Source organism: Cervus canadensis, chromosome 22 (assembly GCF_019320065.1).
Source record: "Cervus canadensis isolate Bull #8, Minnesota chromosome 22, ASM1932006v1, whole genome shotgun sequence".
Classification (NCBI taxonomy): Eukaryota; Metazoa; Chordata; class Mammalia; order Artiodactyla; family Cervidae; genus Cervus; species Cervus canadensis.
The window spans coordinates 42850814-42866400 of NC_057407.1; the positions used below are offsets into that span (position 1 = coordinate 42850814).

The 15587-nt window shown below is 40.2% G+C and overlaps 1 protein-coding gene across 1 annotated transcript; it reads right to left on the reverse strand.

Moving 5' to 3' along the window:
• Window positions 1-7761: 7761 nt before the first annotated feature.
• On the reverse strand, window positions 7762-11459 carry ZNF501 (zinc finger protein 501). The gene has a single exon (XM_043442876.1). The coding sequence runs from the start codon at window positions 9028-9030 to the stop codon at window positions 8215-8217; it is 816 nt and encodes a 271-aa protein (XP_043298811.1). The 5' UTR covers window positions 9031-11459; the 3' UTR covers window positions 7762-8214.
• Window positions 11460-15587: the final 4128 nt, after the last annotated feature.

A 15587-nucleotide genomic window follows, 5' to 3' on the forward strand; every position in this document is an offset into this window, starting at 1 on the left:
CCTATCTCTGTATCTTCAGTACCCAGAACAGTACCCAACATGTTAAGAGCAAAATAAATACAGTGAGAATGACCGTTTCTCTAATTTTTCAATAGGCCGGTGTTTCTCAAAGTATAGATCCTGGATAAGCAGCATCAGCACCTCTGGGAACCTAAAGATGCAAATTTGTATGCTTGCCTGAGAACTAGAAATTTAAGGTGTAGGGTCCAGCATTCTTTGTAACAAGCCCACCAGAAGGTTCTGATGCTCACTCAAATTTGAGAAATACTGATAAAGCCTATATAGGGAGATGACGCCAAAAATTTAAACAAGTAACATGGAAGACTGTTTAAAAGATCTTAAATTTTAAAATGTATTATCCTGATGAAGCCCTGACTGTAGGTGACACTTCTGACAATGTAAGTGGTACCAGCCAGGAAGCGCATCTGACGAAAGCCCAAAATCCAGCTAGAGTGGCAGGTGAGATCTGCTGAGCAGCCTTCACAACACTGCTTCACCTCCGTAAGCTGCTTTCTAAGAACAGTGGGTCCTGTCAACTGCAGAATCTAGTTTTCTGAGAAAGATGAGTGAGTGGGGCCAGAGGGGAGAGGCTAGTCCTTTCACCCCACCAGCCCCAGACTGCCTCCTTGCTTCTCATGAATGAACCATATGCACAGGTTAGACAGTTAGGCCAATAATGTGATCCCAAGGCTGAGGTAGGAATCGTATTAATAAAAAGACAAGCCTGGGAACTTCCCTGGTGGTCCAGTGGCTAAGCCTCCACACTCCCAATTCAAGGGACCGAAGTTCGACCCCTGGTCAGGAAACTGGATCCCACATCTGCAACTAAGAGTTTGCATGCTGCAACTAAGGCCCAGTGCATCCAAGTTAGTAAACCAAAGACAAGCCTGGAACATCTTGTGCCCCAAAGTAAGGAGGTCCTCAGGGAATAATGGGGGTATGTCAAAAGGACGTAAGGGAAAGAGAAGGGATAGGTCTTCCTTGCAAAGGAATCCTAATTAATCAGTGTAGGAGAAATAATGGAAATAGAAAAATCACAGGTCTTCCTGGTGGTCCAGTGGTTAAGACTCCAGTTTCAATGCAGGGGACACTGGTTTGATCCCTGGTCGGAGAAATAATGGAAATAGAAAAATCACAGGTCTTCCTGGTGGTCCAGTGGTTAAGACTCCAGTTTCAATGCAGGGGACACTGGTTTGATCCCTGGTCGGGGAACTAAAATCATATGTGCCGTGTGGTGTGGCCACCAAAAAAAAAAAAAAAATAGGCAAATTCCACAGTAATAAGTTCCAGTTGGCTGAATGGCAGCCTCCAAAGAGTTTGGTCCTAATTCCTCAGAACCTGGGAGTGTTACCTTATGTGGTAAAGTTTTCGCAGGTATGATTAAGGCTCTCAAGATTGAGAACCCTGGATTATCTGGGTAGGCTCTAAAAATCATCACACATCTCTTTACAAGAGAGAGGCAGACAGATTTAGACATAGACAAGACACTGCAAAGAGAGGCTGAGAATGCTCAGAGCCACCAGGAGCTGTAAGAAGACTGCCCCTGAGGTCTTCAGAGAGAGAGCAGACATGCCAACACTGTGACTTCAGCCTAATGAAACTGACTTCAAACTTCTGACTTCTAGAACTCTAAGAAAATACATTTCTGTTCTTTTAAGCCACCGAGTTTGTGACAGTTTGTTACAGTGGCCATGGGAAACTAACGTGGTGTTGCCAAGATTCATCAAAAGGTATCAAAATTAGGGACTTCCCTGGTGGTCTGGTTTACTGCAGGGGGCTCAAGTTCGATTCCTGTTCAGGGAACTAAGATCCTACATGCCGCATGTCACAACCTAGGAAAAAAAAATGAAATTAGTGGCCAGAAATATGCTGAAAAACAATATTTGCATAGTATCAAAGTATAGTTCCACCAGAGACTGATTAATTACAAAAGGAAAACTAATCATTCACAGTGGAGAAACAGGCAGAGGCCACATTATCTAAATGATCAAAGTAACATCACCAGTATACTGACATGACCTCTTGACATGATGAACTGAGAAGGGCATATCACTTTCCAAAACCCAGGAAGACCCCCCTAGGGCCTTTCTGATGCCCTTTTCAAAGACAGAGCTCAACTCTAATACTGAAGAGACCCAAATCCTAGCAGCTGACAAAGCACAGGAATGTCAATACAGACGCCAGAGCTTCTCTGCCAATGTCAGTGCAAAGATGCCAGCTTATACTTTCTTCTTGGAGAAGGAAATGGCAACCCACTCCAGTACTTTTGCCTGGAAAATTCCATGGATGGAGGAGCCTGGTAGGCTACAGTCCATGGGGTCGCAAAGAGTCGGACATGACTGAGCGACTTCACTTTCTTTCTTTCTATAGTTTCTTTTGGAGGAGGAAATGGCAACCCACTCCAGTGTTTTTGCCTGGAGAATCCTATGGACGGAGGGGCCTGGTGGGCTGTGGTCTATGGGGTTGCAAAGAGTCAGACACGACTAAGCAACTAACACACATACTTTCTTCTGAAGAAGTCCTTTATTCTGAGGTTATAGGTTTCTTATCTCTGGTGTTTCTTCTATGAAATAATGTTTATACTAAATGATGGGTTAATTTAATATGCTTACTCTTAAAATTAAAACGCCAATAAATCTGTATCAGCTTCCAAAAAATATTTTGAAGTTTATGGCCAAGGAAAACCAAACATCAAGGCCAGCTGTTTGATAGAATATTCCACAATAATGGAAATGTTTTATATAATAGCTTTGCTATCCTTAGCCACAGGTCCATTGAGCACTTGGAATGTGGCTAGACTGAGAAACTTAACTTTTCCTTCTGTTAATTTTAATTAGTTTTAATAGTTACATATAGGAAATTCCCTGGTGGGCCAGTGGTTAGGACTCAGCACTTTCACTACCAAGGTCTGGGGTTCAGTCCCTGATGAGGGAACTAAAATCCCATAAGCCAAAGTATTCACGTAATTAGCGGCCACTGTACTGGACAGTGCAATTTTAGGTATTACTGGGATAGACAGGAATTTTTTTAACTCATTAGGAGTTCTGCAGCTCATGAGGAAGTCTCTCGCATTTTGTAAGGGTCAGAGATGTTTTTACATTTAACATGAAACAGTGCAAAATGCAATCATATCCGACTACATGGCTCAAGATAACCAGGTCTATACAGTCAAATCAGGGAGCAGGCTCCCATTTCTGTGACCCTGTCCCCAGTCCTGGGCCCTGTCTCTCCAGAGGTTGTTGCTCTCAGAGCCTCACACTGCTATGGAAACAGTCTTTTCACTGTATCTAGTCTCACCAACCGACTGCTTCTCCTGAGACATACATGAGGTCTTTCAGACAGGAGAAAGGCTAGACAGAAGGCATCTGCCCAAGTCTCAGGTTAGGACCTCTCCACTGCCCCACAATCATTCTAGGCTAATGGCAGTCCCAAGTTTAACGCGATTTAGGCATATGAGGTCCCAGAAGCTGGCACAGAAGGACCACTTAGTTATCATCATTGATTTGAATGTTTCCTTAGAGACTGGCAACAGTGACAGCACAGGTCTGGCCCCAGGAGCTGCTGCGGGAGAGCGGAACAACTCCGTGAGCTGCAGGGTGGGGCCCTGAACTTTGTCCATGTAGCTGATTCCCCAAATTCTCCACGTCTAGTCAGACCTTCTCGTGCTGCTCATCCCATCACAGCCTCCATTCTCTCCAGAGCCTGGATCCTCTGAACCTGCAGTGTCAGGTCTGAGAACACAAACTGTCCTACCGCCTTGACACTGAGTCCTTCCCAGCCTTCTCTTCCCTGCACCAATCCAGCTGTGCACCACTGCTCTCTTCCCCTCCGACTCGGTGCCCTGACCTGAGGAGATGGTAGCACAGAGTCAGTTTTCCCATTGCCCCTACCTCTCCCTGGGTCAACAAGTCAAGCCAGGTCTCTGGTGCAACTGCGGCAGTATTGTCTACCTCCTGGAGATAGTTCTCTATAAACCTGTATGCAATAGAACCTGGACATTCAATTAAAAATGAGGAAACATCCTGAACAGATACCTCACCAGAGAAGCTATACAGACGGCGAACTATCTGCCCCACCTCGTATGTTATCAAGGAAACACAAAACAATGAGCGACCACTACATAGATACTAAAATCCAGAGCACTGACAACACCCAGTGCTAACAACAGTGTGAAGCAATAGGAAATCTCATTCTTCGCTGGTGGGAAATGCAAAATGGTATAGCCACTTTGGAAGACAGTTTGGCCCTTTCTTACAAAACTAAATGTGATCCAGCAATTACACCCCAGGGTATGTACCCAAAGAACTTGAAAACTTATGTTCACACACAGACCTGAACATAGATGTTCATTGCAGCTGTAACCACCGAACCCTGAAAACAACCAAGATGTATTTGAGTAGGTGAATGGATAAACTGTGGTACATCCAGACAATGGAACGTTATTCAGCACTAAAAAGAAATGAGCTGTCAAGCCATGACAAGACATGGAGAAAATTAAATGCATATTACTAAGTGAAAATAACTAATTCAAAAGTTACAAAACTGTACAATTCCAACTACGTGACATTCTGGAAAAAGCAAAACTATTATAAAGACAATAAAAAGATAAGTGGTTGCCAGGGGTTGGGAAGACATGGGGATAAACAGATGGCGCACAGAGGACTTCTAGGGCAGTGAAACTATTCTGTATGAAACAATAATGGTGCATACATGTCCTTGTATATTTATCCAAACCCTTAGGATGCATGACTCTTAAGAACCCTTATGTGCAAAGAAAATAGAGCCCTCCTGTACTGTTGGTGGGAACGTAAATTGGTACGGCCATTATGGAGAACAGTATGGAGGTTTCTCAAAACTCTAGAGTTGCCACATGATCCAGCAATTCCACTCCAGACAAAACTATAATTCGAAAAGATACATACATCCCTGTTCATATAAAAACCGTAATAGTCAAGACGTGGAAACAACATAAATGTCCAAAAAGGGATGAATGGATAAAAAAGATGTGGTACGTATATACAATGTAATTTTACTCAGTCATAAAAGAGAACAAAGTAATGCCATTTGCAGCAACACGGATGAACCTAGAGATTGTCATACGGAGTGAAGTAAGGCAGAGACAAATATCATATGATATCACGTATATGTGGTATCCAATAAAAATGATACAAATGAACTTATTTACAAAACAGAAACAAATAGAGAACAGATTTGTGGTTGCGGCGGTGGGGGGTGGGGGGAAGGGGAGGGTTCAATTGGGAGTTTGGGGCTATCAAACTATTATATATAGAATGGATAAACAACAAGATCCTACTGCACAATGGGAAATATATTCAATATCTTGCAATAAGCCATAATGGAAAAGAATATGTATATACATATGTGTTGTTTTTGTTATTTAGTCACACTCAGTCATGTCTGACTCTTCTGTGTACCCTGGACTGTAACCCACCAGACTCCTCTGTCCATGTGATTTCCCAGGCAAGAATATTGGAGTGGGTTACCATTTCCCTCTCCAGGGGATCTTCCCAACCCAGGGATCGAACCCAAGTCTCCTGCATTGGCAGCTGGATTATCACTGAGCCACCTGGGAAGTATATTTGTGTATATATGTTTTTACACACACACACATACACATATCCTGGGATACCCATACATATGTGTATATACGTTTACACACACACATATGTGAGCCTGGGAAGCCCATACATATGTGTATATACATTTACATACACACACACACACATGTGAGCTTCCCAGGTGGAAATGGTAACCCACTCCAATATTCTTGCCTGGGAAGCCACATGGACAGAGGAGCCTGGTGGATTGCAGTCCAGGGGACACCAGAGAGTCGGACGTGACTGAGTGACTGAGCACACGTGTGCATATGTATCTGAATTATTTTTCTGTACACCAGAAACTAACACAACATTGTAAATCAACTATACTTCAGTCTTTTTTTTTAAAGAGTCAACCCTAACTTAAACTAGGAACTTTTAGTTCATGGTATGTAGGTTCATGACAGTAACAACTGTATCACCCAGATGCAGGATACTGAGAGTGGGGAGATTTTACATGTGTGGGAACTCCATGTATTTTCTATTCAGTCTTGCTGTGAACCCAAAACTGTTCTTTTAAAGTCTATTTTCAAGGAGTTCCCTGATAGTCTAATGGTTAAGACTCTGGTTGGGAATCCATGCCTCCACTGCAGGGGGCATCGGTTTGATCCTTGTTTGGGGAACTAAGAATCTGCATGCAGCATGGTACAGCCAGAAGAAAAAAGAAAGGTCTGTTTCCAAAAAAGGAAGAAAACATCTTTCCTTAATTATAATCATCTATTTATCGAAAGAAAACAAGAAACAATAATATTTGTATCTGGAGTGGCTAGCAAAAAGGTTTTTCACTATTTACTTTTGTACTTTTTAGAACTTTAAACCATAAGCTTGTATCGTTCAGTCAAAAAAATTAATGAAATTTTTAAAATAAAATTAAAGGTCATACCTTCTGAAAATCCTAAGGCAATAATTTTAAATGATGAAAAAGCTTTATATACAAACATGTTTCACTGGTGAATTGATAATATTACTAACAAGAGAACATACCATGTGTCAGGCAATGCACTAAGTGGACTAGTGGATTTATAAGAAAAAATGGCATTAATTTAAATATCAAACAGAAGGGAAACAAGTCAGTAAATTATGAATAATTCAATAAAATGTTAGGCAGCCATTGAAACAAGGTTTATAGAAAGTCTTTAATAGTATAGCTAAATGTTTATGTTAAATCAATAGCAAGATATAACACAATGATCATAGTTACTTTTTTTTCTTGCCATGCAACTTGTGGGATCCTAGTTCCCTGGCCAGGGATTGAACCTGGGCCCACAGCAGTGGACATGCAGAGACCTAACCACTGGATCACCAGGGAATCCCCCAGTTACTTTTTTTAAATGAAAGGAAGAAAAACTAAGCAGAGAAGAAAGGCTAGAATAAATATACTAAAGTAACTATTTTAGTATATTTATTTGATAAAAGCATGTAATTTTAATTTTCCACTCTTATAATTGTGTTTCAATGAGTATATACTACTGTAAGTTGAAAAAAAAAAAAACCCTTTTGTTTTCTTTTTTTCTTTAATGGTTTTCACAATTTTGGCATCTCACATAATGGGAGGGGTCAGTGATGGAAAATTACCTGTGAGTTTGGTACTATAAAAACCAGGATCTAGACTGAAATTCAACTCTGACATTACCTATTTGACTTCGATGAAATCAAGTTCCTTTCTGTTTTTTCTTGACTCTGGAATTTGGAAAACAGCTCCTACTTTTCTTACAAGGGTACATTTTAGTGTCAGATATGCTTGTTTACATTGAGCAGCTTGTTAGCATTGCCTGAAGCACAATCAAAAGTATCCTTTGATTTCTTTGCTTCTTTTGAGCTTTAAGAAGCCATTCATTGTTGTGAGGCACCCCCATCCACACATCTCTGAATCTCCAGTATTCTTGCCTGGAGAATCCCACAGACAGAGGAGACGGCAGGCTACAGTCCACAGGTTTGCGAAGTCAGACATGACTGAAGCAACTTAGTACAGTATACAATGGATCTAAAAATCTACATAAGGCTCTTTAGAATACCCAAAATGTTCGCTCAAATTCCAGTAATTTCTTCCTTCTCTGATTAAATTTGATTTTTTTTCAAGGAGAAACTGGTCTTAAATGTGTTCTCCTATTTAAATCTTCACATCATAGCTTAAATAGCCTTCTGTAGATTAAGTATAAAATCACAGTTCAATTACAAGAATATTCTTCAGAAGAAATAAACTAGGAGAACCAAAAGAAAAAAAGATGTTGAGTTTTGTTTTCAATAACAAGATTTATTAACTTCTGGAACATCTATCACTCAAAATCAACTAATGGCAGTTAGTTATTATATAGAATTCATTTTATTCTCAATACAACCGTAGTAAGTATCATTGTTATTTTTTAGGGGGGATGGGAAAAACTGAGGCTCAGACAGGTAAGGTCAGACATCCATTAAGTGGCAGAGAAGCCATCAAACTCAAGACTGTCTAGTTCTATTTTCTTAACTTTTAAGACACAATTGCCTCTTGTGCAACATACAACATATTCATCCCAGCCAAAGACTGAATCTTAATCTCCTAAGAATTTTGAAAAAAAAATTTGTTTTCATATTTCACCCTGGTTGTATCTCGAGTTTATTCTCCAGCATGAAGCCTCTGATGTCGCACAAGTGCTGAGCTGTGCCTGAAGGACTTCCCACAGTCAGCACACTCATAAGGTTTCTCTCCAGTGTGAATTCTGTAATGTTCACTAAGGTGTGCTTGCTTGCGGAAGGTTTTTTCACACTCACTACACTTATAAAGTTTCTCTCCAGTGTGAGTCCTCTCGTGTTCAACAAGGGAAGAGTTCTGAGTGAAAGCTTTACCACATTTGGTACATGTATAGGGCTTCTCTTCTGAATGGATCCTCCAATACTGCATGAGGCATGCACTCTGATTAAAGGCTTTCCCACAGTCATTACACTTATAAGGTCTATCTCCAGAATGACTTCTCTGATGACGAGTAAGGCATATACTCTGACTGAAGGCTTTGCCACACTCCCTACATTTATAGGGTTTCTCTCCAGTGTGAACTCGCAGGTGTTTAATAAGGGACGGACTCTGACAAAAGGCTTTGCCACATTCACTGCATTTATATGGTTTTTCCCCAGTATGAATTCTCAGATGCTGGATGAGGACTGCTTTTGTTTGAAAAGCTTTCTCACATTCATTACATTTATAAGGTTTCTCTCCTGTATGAATCTTAAGATGTTGAGTAAGATTTGACTGTTTACGGAAACAAGTTCCACATTCAGTACATACGTAGGGCTTCTCTCCTGTGTGAATCCTCTGATGCTGGGTAAGAGATGATCTCTGAGTAAAACACTTTCCACACTCGCTACATTCTGAAGGTTTCTTCCGCCTGTTAAATCTCTGATGTTTCATGTGCAGTGAAATCTGGCTGGAACTCATGCTGTCTGTAACAATAAAAGGACATCTGTCTGATAGGCTCCAGTTTACAAGAAATTTTCTGTCAAATTCATATTTACAGGAACTTTCTCAAAGATGATTATCTTTAGAGTAACACTGCTCTCCTGTAAAAGGTCTGTGTGCATGTGGTGTCCTCCCAGTCATTCCTCACAATTTCCCCTCCTAGTCCTTGTTCAGCATGCATCTTCAGCTTCTCCTAATGCAAACCTCTGATGACCAGGCTCTCTGATCTTCCACATCTTTTCAAGTCATTTAACACTGTGCCATCAGGCTTGGTTTTCTCACCTGAAAAAAATCCACAAAGGAAAATATCCTACATGCAGAACAGAGGACCTGCATTGTAGAGCCCTGATTTTTATCCTCTTGTCAATAACAGAGGAAGATTACAATGATGGGGAGAAAAGATTAGAATAGGTGATTGGCTGAAAGAGATTAAGTAATGACAGGTCTTGGGAAATCTATAAATTTCCCTACTGTGATTTATTCTGAAACACACAAATACTAAAACCTGATCCAGTAATTTAGAATTATCCAGACTGACAAAGAGGAGAATAATAAGATACTAATCTTGGGTAACTTAAGTGTTGGGGAAAATTACTACTCATCTAGTCTCTAGTCCTCAAAAAAATGGGTGAAAAGTAATGATGTTTCCTTCGGTTGCCTATAAGTAGTATCTTCACAGACTAGTGATAACTGAAGAACTTCTCTGTTAAGATTTCAAAGGTGATCCAGGCTGTAACCTTTGCTAGGTCCGTCTCACCAATCCTTCCCTATTCACTCACCTTGATAGTGTCTCTTTGGATCTCTCTCTCTCCAAAACATTCAGCATCCATTGTTGTCCCCCTACATACAACTGGGAAATCTCCAAGTTTGGAAACTAGAGCTCTGCTCAATGAAAGAAACTACCACTGTTTTGTTTACAGAAAAATAAGATAGAGGTGGTCCGTAAGGAAGAAGACCCTAGTGGATAGTAACTTCACTACAGCCAGAATCTGGCCCTCACCTTTGAAGCCAAAAAAACTCTTCATTATCCGACATGTACTAATCAAATTCACAAGGAGAATGATGTAGCAAACACAAAGTCAAAAAAAAAAAAAAAAAAAACCCACAGAGTCACTTTACTAGTTTACAGTGAAAAGTTTTTATGCTTAACATCCAGCTGGTTAATACATTCTCCCCATTATAGAAAAACTGTATGACAACCAAATTGTTGTCATCAGGACACACCTCAGGAAGCACAGAAGTGGAGAAAGAGTGGACTACTTAGACAATCTTAACAGCATCAAACTTTGAATCTGATGCACTCATAAAGCTACACAGAATCAGAGAACAAATATTCAGGCACCCCACCATCAGAGCAATCTCTCCTCTAGATGGTCTGGAGACACAAACATTCTTATTTCCTGAGGCCACCTTCTATTTTAATTATACAAGTTACACATGAATGTATCCTCACTTTAAAATATTATAATAACATGTAGGTATATAGGATAAAACTGTAATTTGTATAACCATCACCACCCCACTCTACCAGAACAAACCCATCTCCTTCCCAGAGATAATTTGGAGTATATACTTTCAGTCTTTTTTCTACATATTTTTTACATATATATATAGCATTTGGTTTTTTTACATAAATAAAATTGTTCTATAGATGCTCCTATGCAATTTGATGCTTTTTTCACTAAGGAATATGTCTCTGAGATCATTTCATGTTTTTACATACAGATCTACTGGGGCTGAGAGTCAACTGGTATACACTGGTATATCTGCACAAATAGTTTACAGTCATAATCTCCAATATATACAAACAGATCATGCAGTTCTATGTCAAAAAAATAAAAAAATAGGCAGAAGATCAAAATAGACATTTCTTCAAAGAAGAATTACAGATGGACAAAAAGTACATGAAAAGATCTCAACATCAGTAATTAGAGAAACTCAAATCAAAACTACAATGAGGTATAGCCTCACATTGGTCAGAATAGTCATCATCGAAATACAAACAATTAATGTTGGAGAGGGTGTGAAGAAAAGGGTGCCCTCCTATACTGTTGGTAAGAATGGTAATTGGTAACAGCCACTATGAAGAACAGTAGGGAAGTTTCTTAAAATCTAAAGTAGAACTATCATATGATCCAGCAATCTCACTCTTGGGTATATCCAGAGAAAGCCATAATCGGAAAAGGTACATATACTCCAATGTTCACTGCAGCACAATTCACAATAGCCAAGACATGGAAGCAACCTAAATGTCCATCAACAGAGGAATGGATAAAGAAGATATGATACACATATACAATGGAATATTGCTAAGTCCTAAAAGAGAACAAAATAATTCCTTTTGCAGTAACATGTTTGGACTTAAAGATGAACTAAGTGAAGTAAAGTAGACAGAGAAAGACAAATACCATATGATATCACTCATATGTGGACTCTAATTTTAAAAAATGACACAAATGAACTTATTTACAAAACGGAAACAGACTTACAGATTTTGAAAACAAATGTATAGTTACCAAAAGGGAAACATGGGCAGAAGGGATAAATCAGGAGCTTGGAATTAACATACACACACCACTATTTACAAGATTGATAACCAACAAAGACCTACTCTACAGCACAGGGAACTCTATTCAGTATTCTTTGATAACCTATATGAGGAAAGAATCTGAAAAAGACTGAATATATGTATATGTATAACTGAATCACTTTACTGTTCACCTGAAATTAACATAACATTGTAAGTCAACTATAATAAATTTTTTAATGGTTTATGGTCAGAGATTGATCTGATTGGGCAGTCTTGTACCAACAATGGTTGTTAATAAAGTGACTACTTTGTGTGAATTTATCTTTATCTGCTGTATAAACTTCCATTATGGACATACTATACACAAAAATAAACTCTAAGTGGTTTACACAGCTAAATAGAAAACCAAAACTCTAAGCACATCTTTATTTCCTCTAATTTTATTGTCCCCAAATAAAAATCATTTTGTTTTCTTAGTTATATAGAATGAAACATATCATAAAAAATGATTAGGCCAAAAATGAAATTACTTGAAATCCTACCATCCAGAAGAAACTGTTGGTATTTTTCTTCTAGGATCTCTCAGTGCACACATAGACACATATGTATACATGTACTATGTGAACATATTAGACTAGAATGAATTCTAGTCTAATAAATAGAAATAAATAGTCACATCTATTCACAGAGTTCCCATTACCTAAAAATCCAGTTCACCTAGTACTATTCTTACTGAGTTTAACAGATACCCAGGCTCCACAGTGCCTTCTGATGGCCAATAACAGTGGTCATGATTCTTGTTCCAAATGAGGCCAGGAACCCATTGCATACCCTCTGGGGAAACATTTAATTCACCTTTACAATGGGTCTTCCAATAATTTACTATCAGTTTCTTTTTATTTACTTATTTGGCTGCGCCAGATCTTAGCTTTGACATGTAGGATCTTGAGCTGTGGCATGGAAACTCTCAGTTGCTCTATGTGGGATCTATTTCCTTGACCAGGGATGGAACCTGGGCCCCCTGCATTGGGAATGAAGCGCCTTAGCCACTGGGCCAACCAGGGATGTCCTTACTATTAGTTTCTGACCACTACACGATTAGACCATCATACTTAGCAATTCAGTGAGTGGTTTCAGGGTGACTTCAGTTTAAGTATACATGATAAGAAATTACTGCACACTCTGATCTATCCTGTAACCAGTTACTCAGAGCCTTCTTTCACAACAGGCCACTCTCACTCTGATTTGAGTAAGATGGTACCATTTCTGGAGAGTTCTGTGTTTTCAGTCTGCAAGGTCTAGGTTTAGTGGTCACTAGTGGTTGCCACCTTAAGTCTGCCTAATGAGTACTCCCATAACAACCCATCCTGGGCTCTAGTTAGATTTCACTTACCCAGAGACAAATTGTTAGGAACGCAAGCAACACTGGTTTCCCTCCTGGACACAATTGCCATGAGGAAGAGCAGGAATCTGAGGTGCAGAGGGAGGAGAAAGACCACCCACAAATTGTTAGCTTACTTTACTTCCTTCATACTCTAGATTCATGGGAATCCAGAAATAGCCCATCCATACCCAAATGACTATTTTAAGTCTAAATGAAAGCATGTCGTTCTCCTGGGAGAGTATCACTAATGACGAAAGTCAGGGAGAGGTGACAATGCACAAAAAAAGAGGGCTGGTGCTCTTAAGGACCAAGCATCCTCAGATAAAATTTCTCCACCAGGAATAAGATTTGAGCCCACCAACCAGCCCCCCCGACCCCATACATACACTCCAAACCTAATGGAGAAGCCACTGATTTCAAAAATCAAAGACTGTGGGGCAACAGTGAAAGGCAATGAGACAAGCACTGGACTGAATCAAAATGTCTGGGTTCTAGTCTCTGCTCTTCCGCTATCTTATTTGGTAACCTGAAGCAAGTCACTCAACTTCAATTGTGATTTCATTTTTTTTTAATCTGTGAAATGAAAAATTATATTTTTTTAATCTGTGAAAAAAAATATTTAAAGCTTCCTCTAGTACCAACATTTTGTGATCCTTTGACTCCAAAGATAGATGGGGAAAAAGCAAAAATCTCAAATCAAGCCCTTTGAAGTCCCTCTTTGATTGAAGCTGGTTATTCATTTATATGAAAAAGTACTAAGTGAGGTGCCACTATTTGTCAAGCAGTAAGATGGCCTCTTGTTAAGAACAAGCTGAGGGACTTCCCTGGTAGTCCAATGGTTAAGACTCTGGGCTTCCACAGCAGGGAGCATGGGTCTGATCCCTGCTCAGGGAACTAAGATCCTGCATGCTGCCTGGCATGGCCAAAATAAATAAACAAATAGGCTAAGTGTGATAGGGCCCACATGGGGTCTCATTGATAAGATGGCTCGTTATGTCAACCTTGAAAACAGATAATGAATCAGGCGATCTGTGAGACTGATCAAACTGCCCAAATGGCATCCTGTTATCTCACTGGCACCTATCTTCTCAAAGCTGCGAGACCACCAGATTCCAGACCTCTGGCTACATATCATCCCTTCAGAGAATTTTTCATTGTTGGGATATAAGAAGGACTCCATCAGAAAGGGAGAATGCTGGTTCTCTTTAAGAGCCAGTCATCCTCTCTTCCCTCTAATAAATCTCCTTTTCTTGCCTGACTGCCCGGCTCACTTCTTTTTCTCTGCACTTGCCTTACAAAGTGAACAACAGGACAACACCCCAGCACTTAAGTCTCTCACAATCAGAGGCTGATGAATTTCAGGAAAATAAGACAGTCTCAGTGTGAAGCAGAATCTCCAACAAAAGACAGTGGGAGCCTATTGAAAGATATTAGGGACCTCTCCTAAGAGGAAAGGTTTTAAGAACCCCTATGAATAAAAAGGAAAGAATACTGTATCAAAAGACAGTGACAGGGTTTCCAGTCTAATCTGTCCCCATCCACTAGCACCTCTTGACACCGAACAAATTAATTACCTTCAAATTTCTAATTAGATTAATTCACACCTCTGAACAATTTTAATATTGAAGTCAAGTACGAACCACATTTCTTCCTCTAGAAAAGTTTTCTTCACCTTTTCAAGGCACTTTCTCAACATTCTAAAAGAATGTCACATGTATCTACTGTAGTACTTTCCATTCTGTGTTTAACACTGATTACATTCCATCTTCCTCCACTAAACTTTGAAGACAAGTATATGACATGAGCTTGAAGCTGGCAGTCTCTTGGGTTTGAATCCACGTTCCATCAGTTATTAGCCAATAAGTGGTACTGGGTAAGTTACTTTACCTTTTCTGTGTTCCATTCTTAAAAAATGTTAAATGGAGCTGATCATTACCTTCATAGGGTTGTGATGATGTATAAATGAATTAATACATGGAACGTATTTAGAATCATACCGGCTGATAAGCATACAATACATAGTACCTGCTGTTTAAACTGTTGAGTCTGGGTGTCTTCACACAGCACCTACCCTGTTGCTATTAGGAATAAAAACTTAATGATAGGAAAGAGGTAAATTGCACATTTACTTATTCAACCCGCACAACTTTGTGAAATGGCAAAACGAGGGATAGTATTCGTTTCTAGGACACAGAAAACGGAAGTAACCCACGAGCTCGCTCACTCAAGTACAAATAAATGAAACCCGGCCTCCCAGACCAGGGCTCTGGTACAGCCTTCCTCCCTCCCTCTCCAAGGGAGCCGGTCCCAACTTCCCGGCCTGGCTCCAAAGGCCTGGCTCGCCTGGAAGGAAGAGGAGTTGCTGCTGCTGCTGCTGCTAAGTCGCGTCAGTCGTGTCCGATTCTGTGCTACCCCATAGACGGCAGCCCACCAAGCTCTCTGTCCCTGGGATTCTCCAGGCAAGACTACTGGAATGGATTGCCATTTCCTCCTCCGAAGAGGCGTTGAGGCCAGCTCAACTCCTGGACCAGCCGCAGCCAGGGACGGCCAAGTCTGCTCACCAAGCGAACCGCGAGGCACCGCCCGCCATACTTTTCCGTCCTCTCGCGTCTGCGGGTTCCC

Bases quoted from the DNA above. Each gene is read 5' to 3' on its own strand.
- ZNF501 (XM_043442876.1), bottom strand. From the start codon at position 9,030: ATGAGTTCCAGCCAGATTTCACTGCACATGAAACATCAGAGATTTAAC.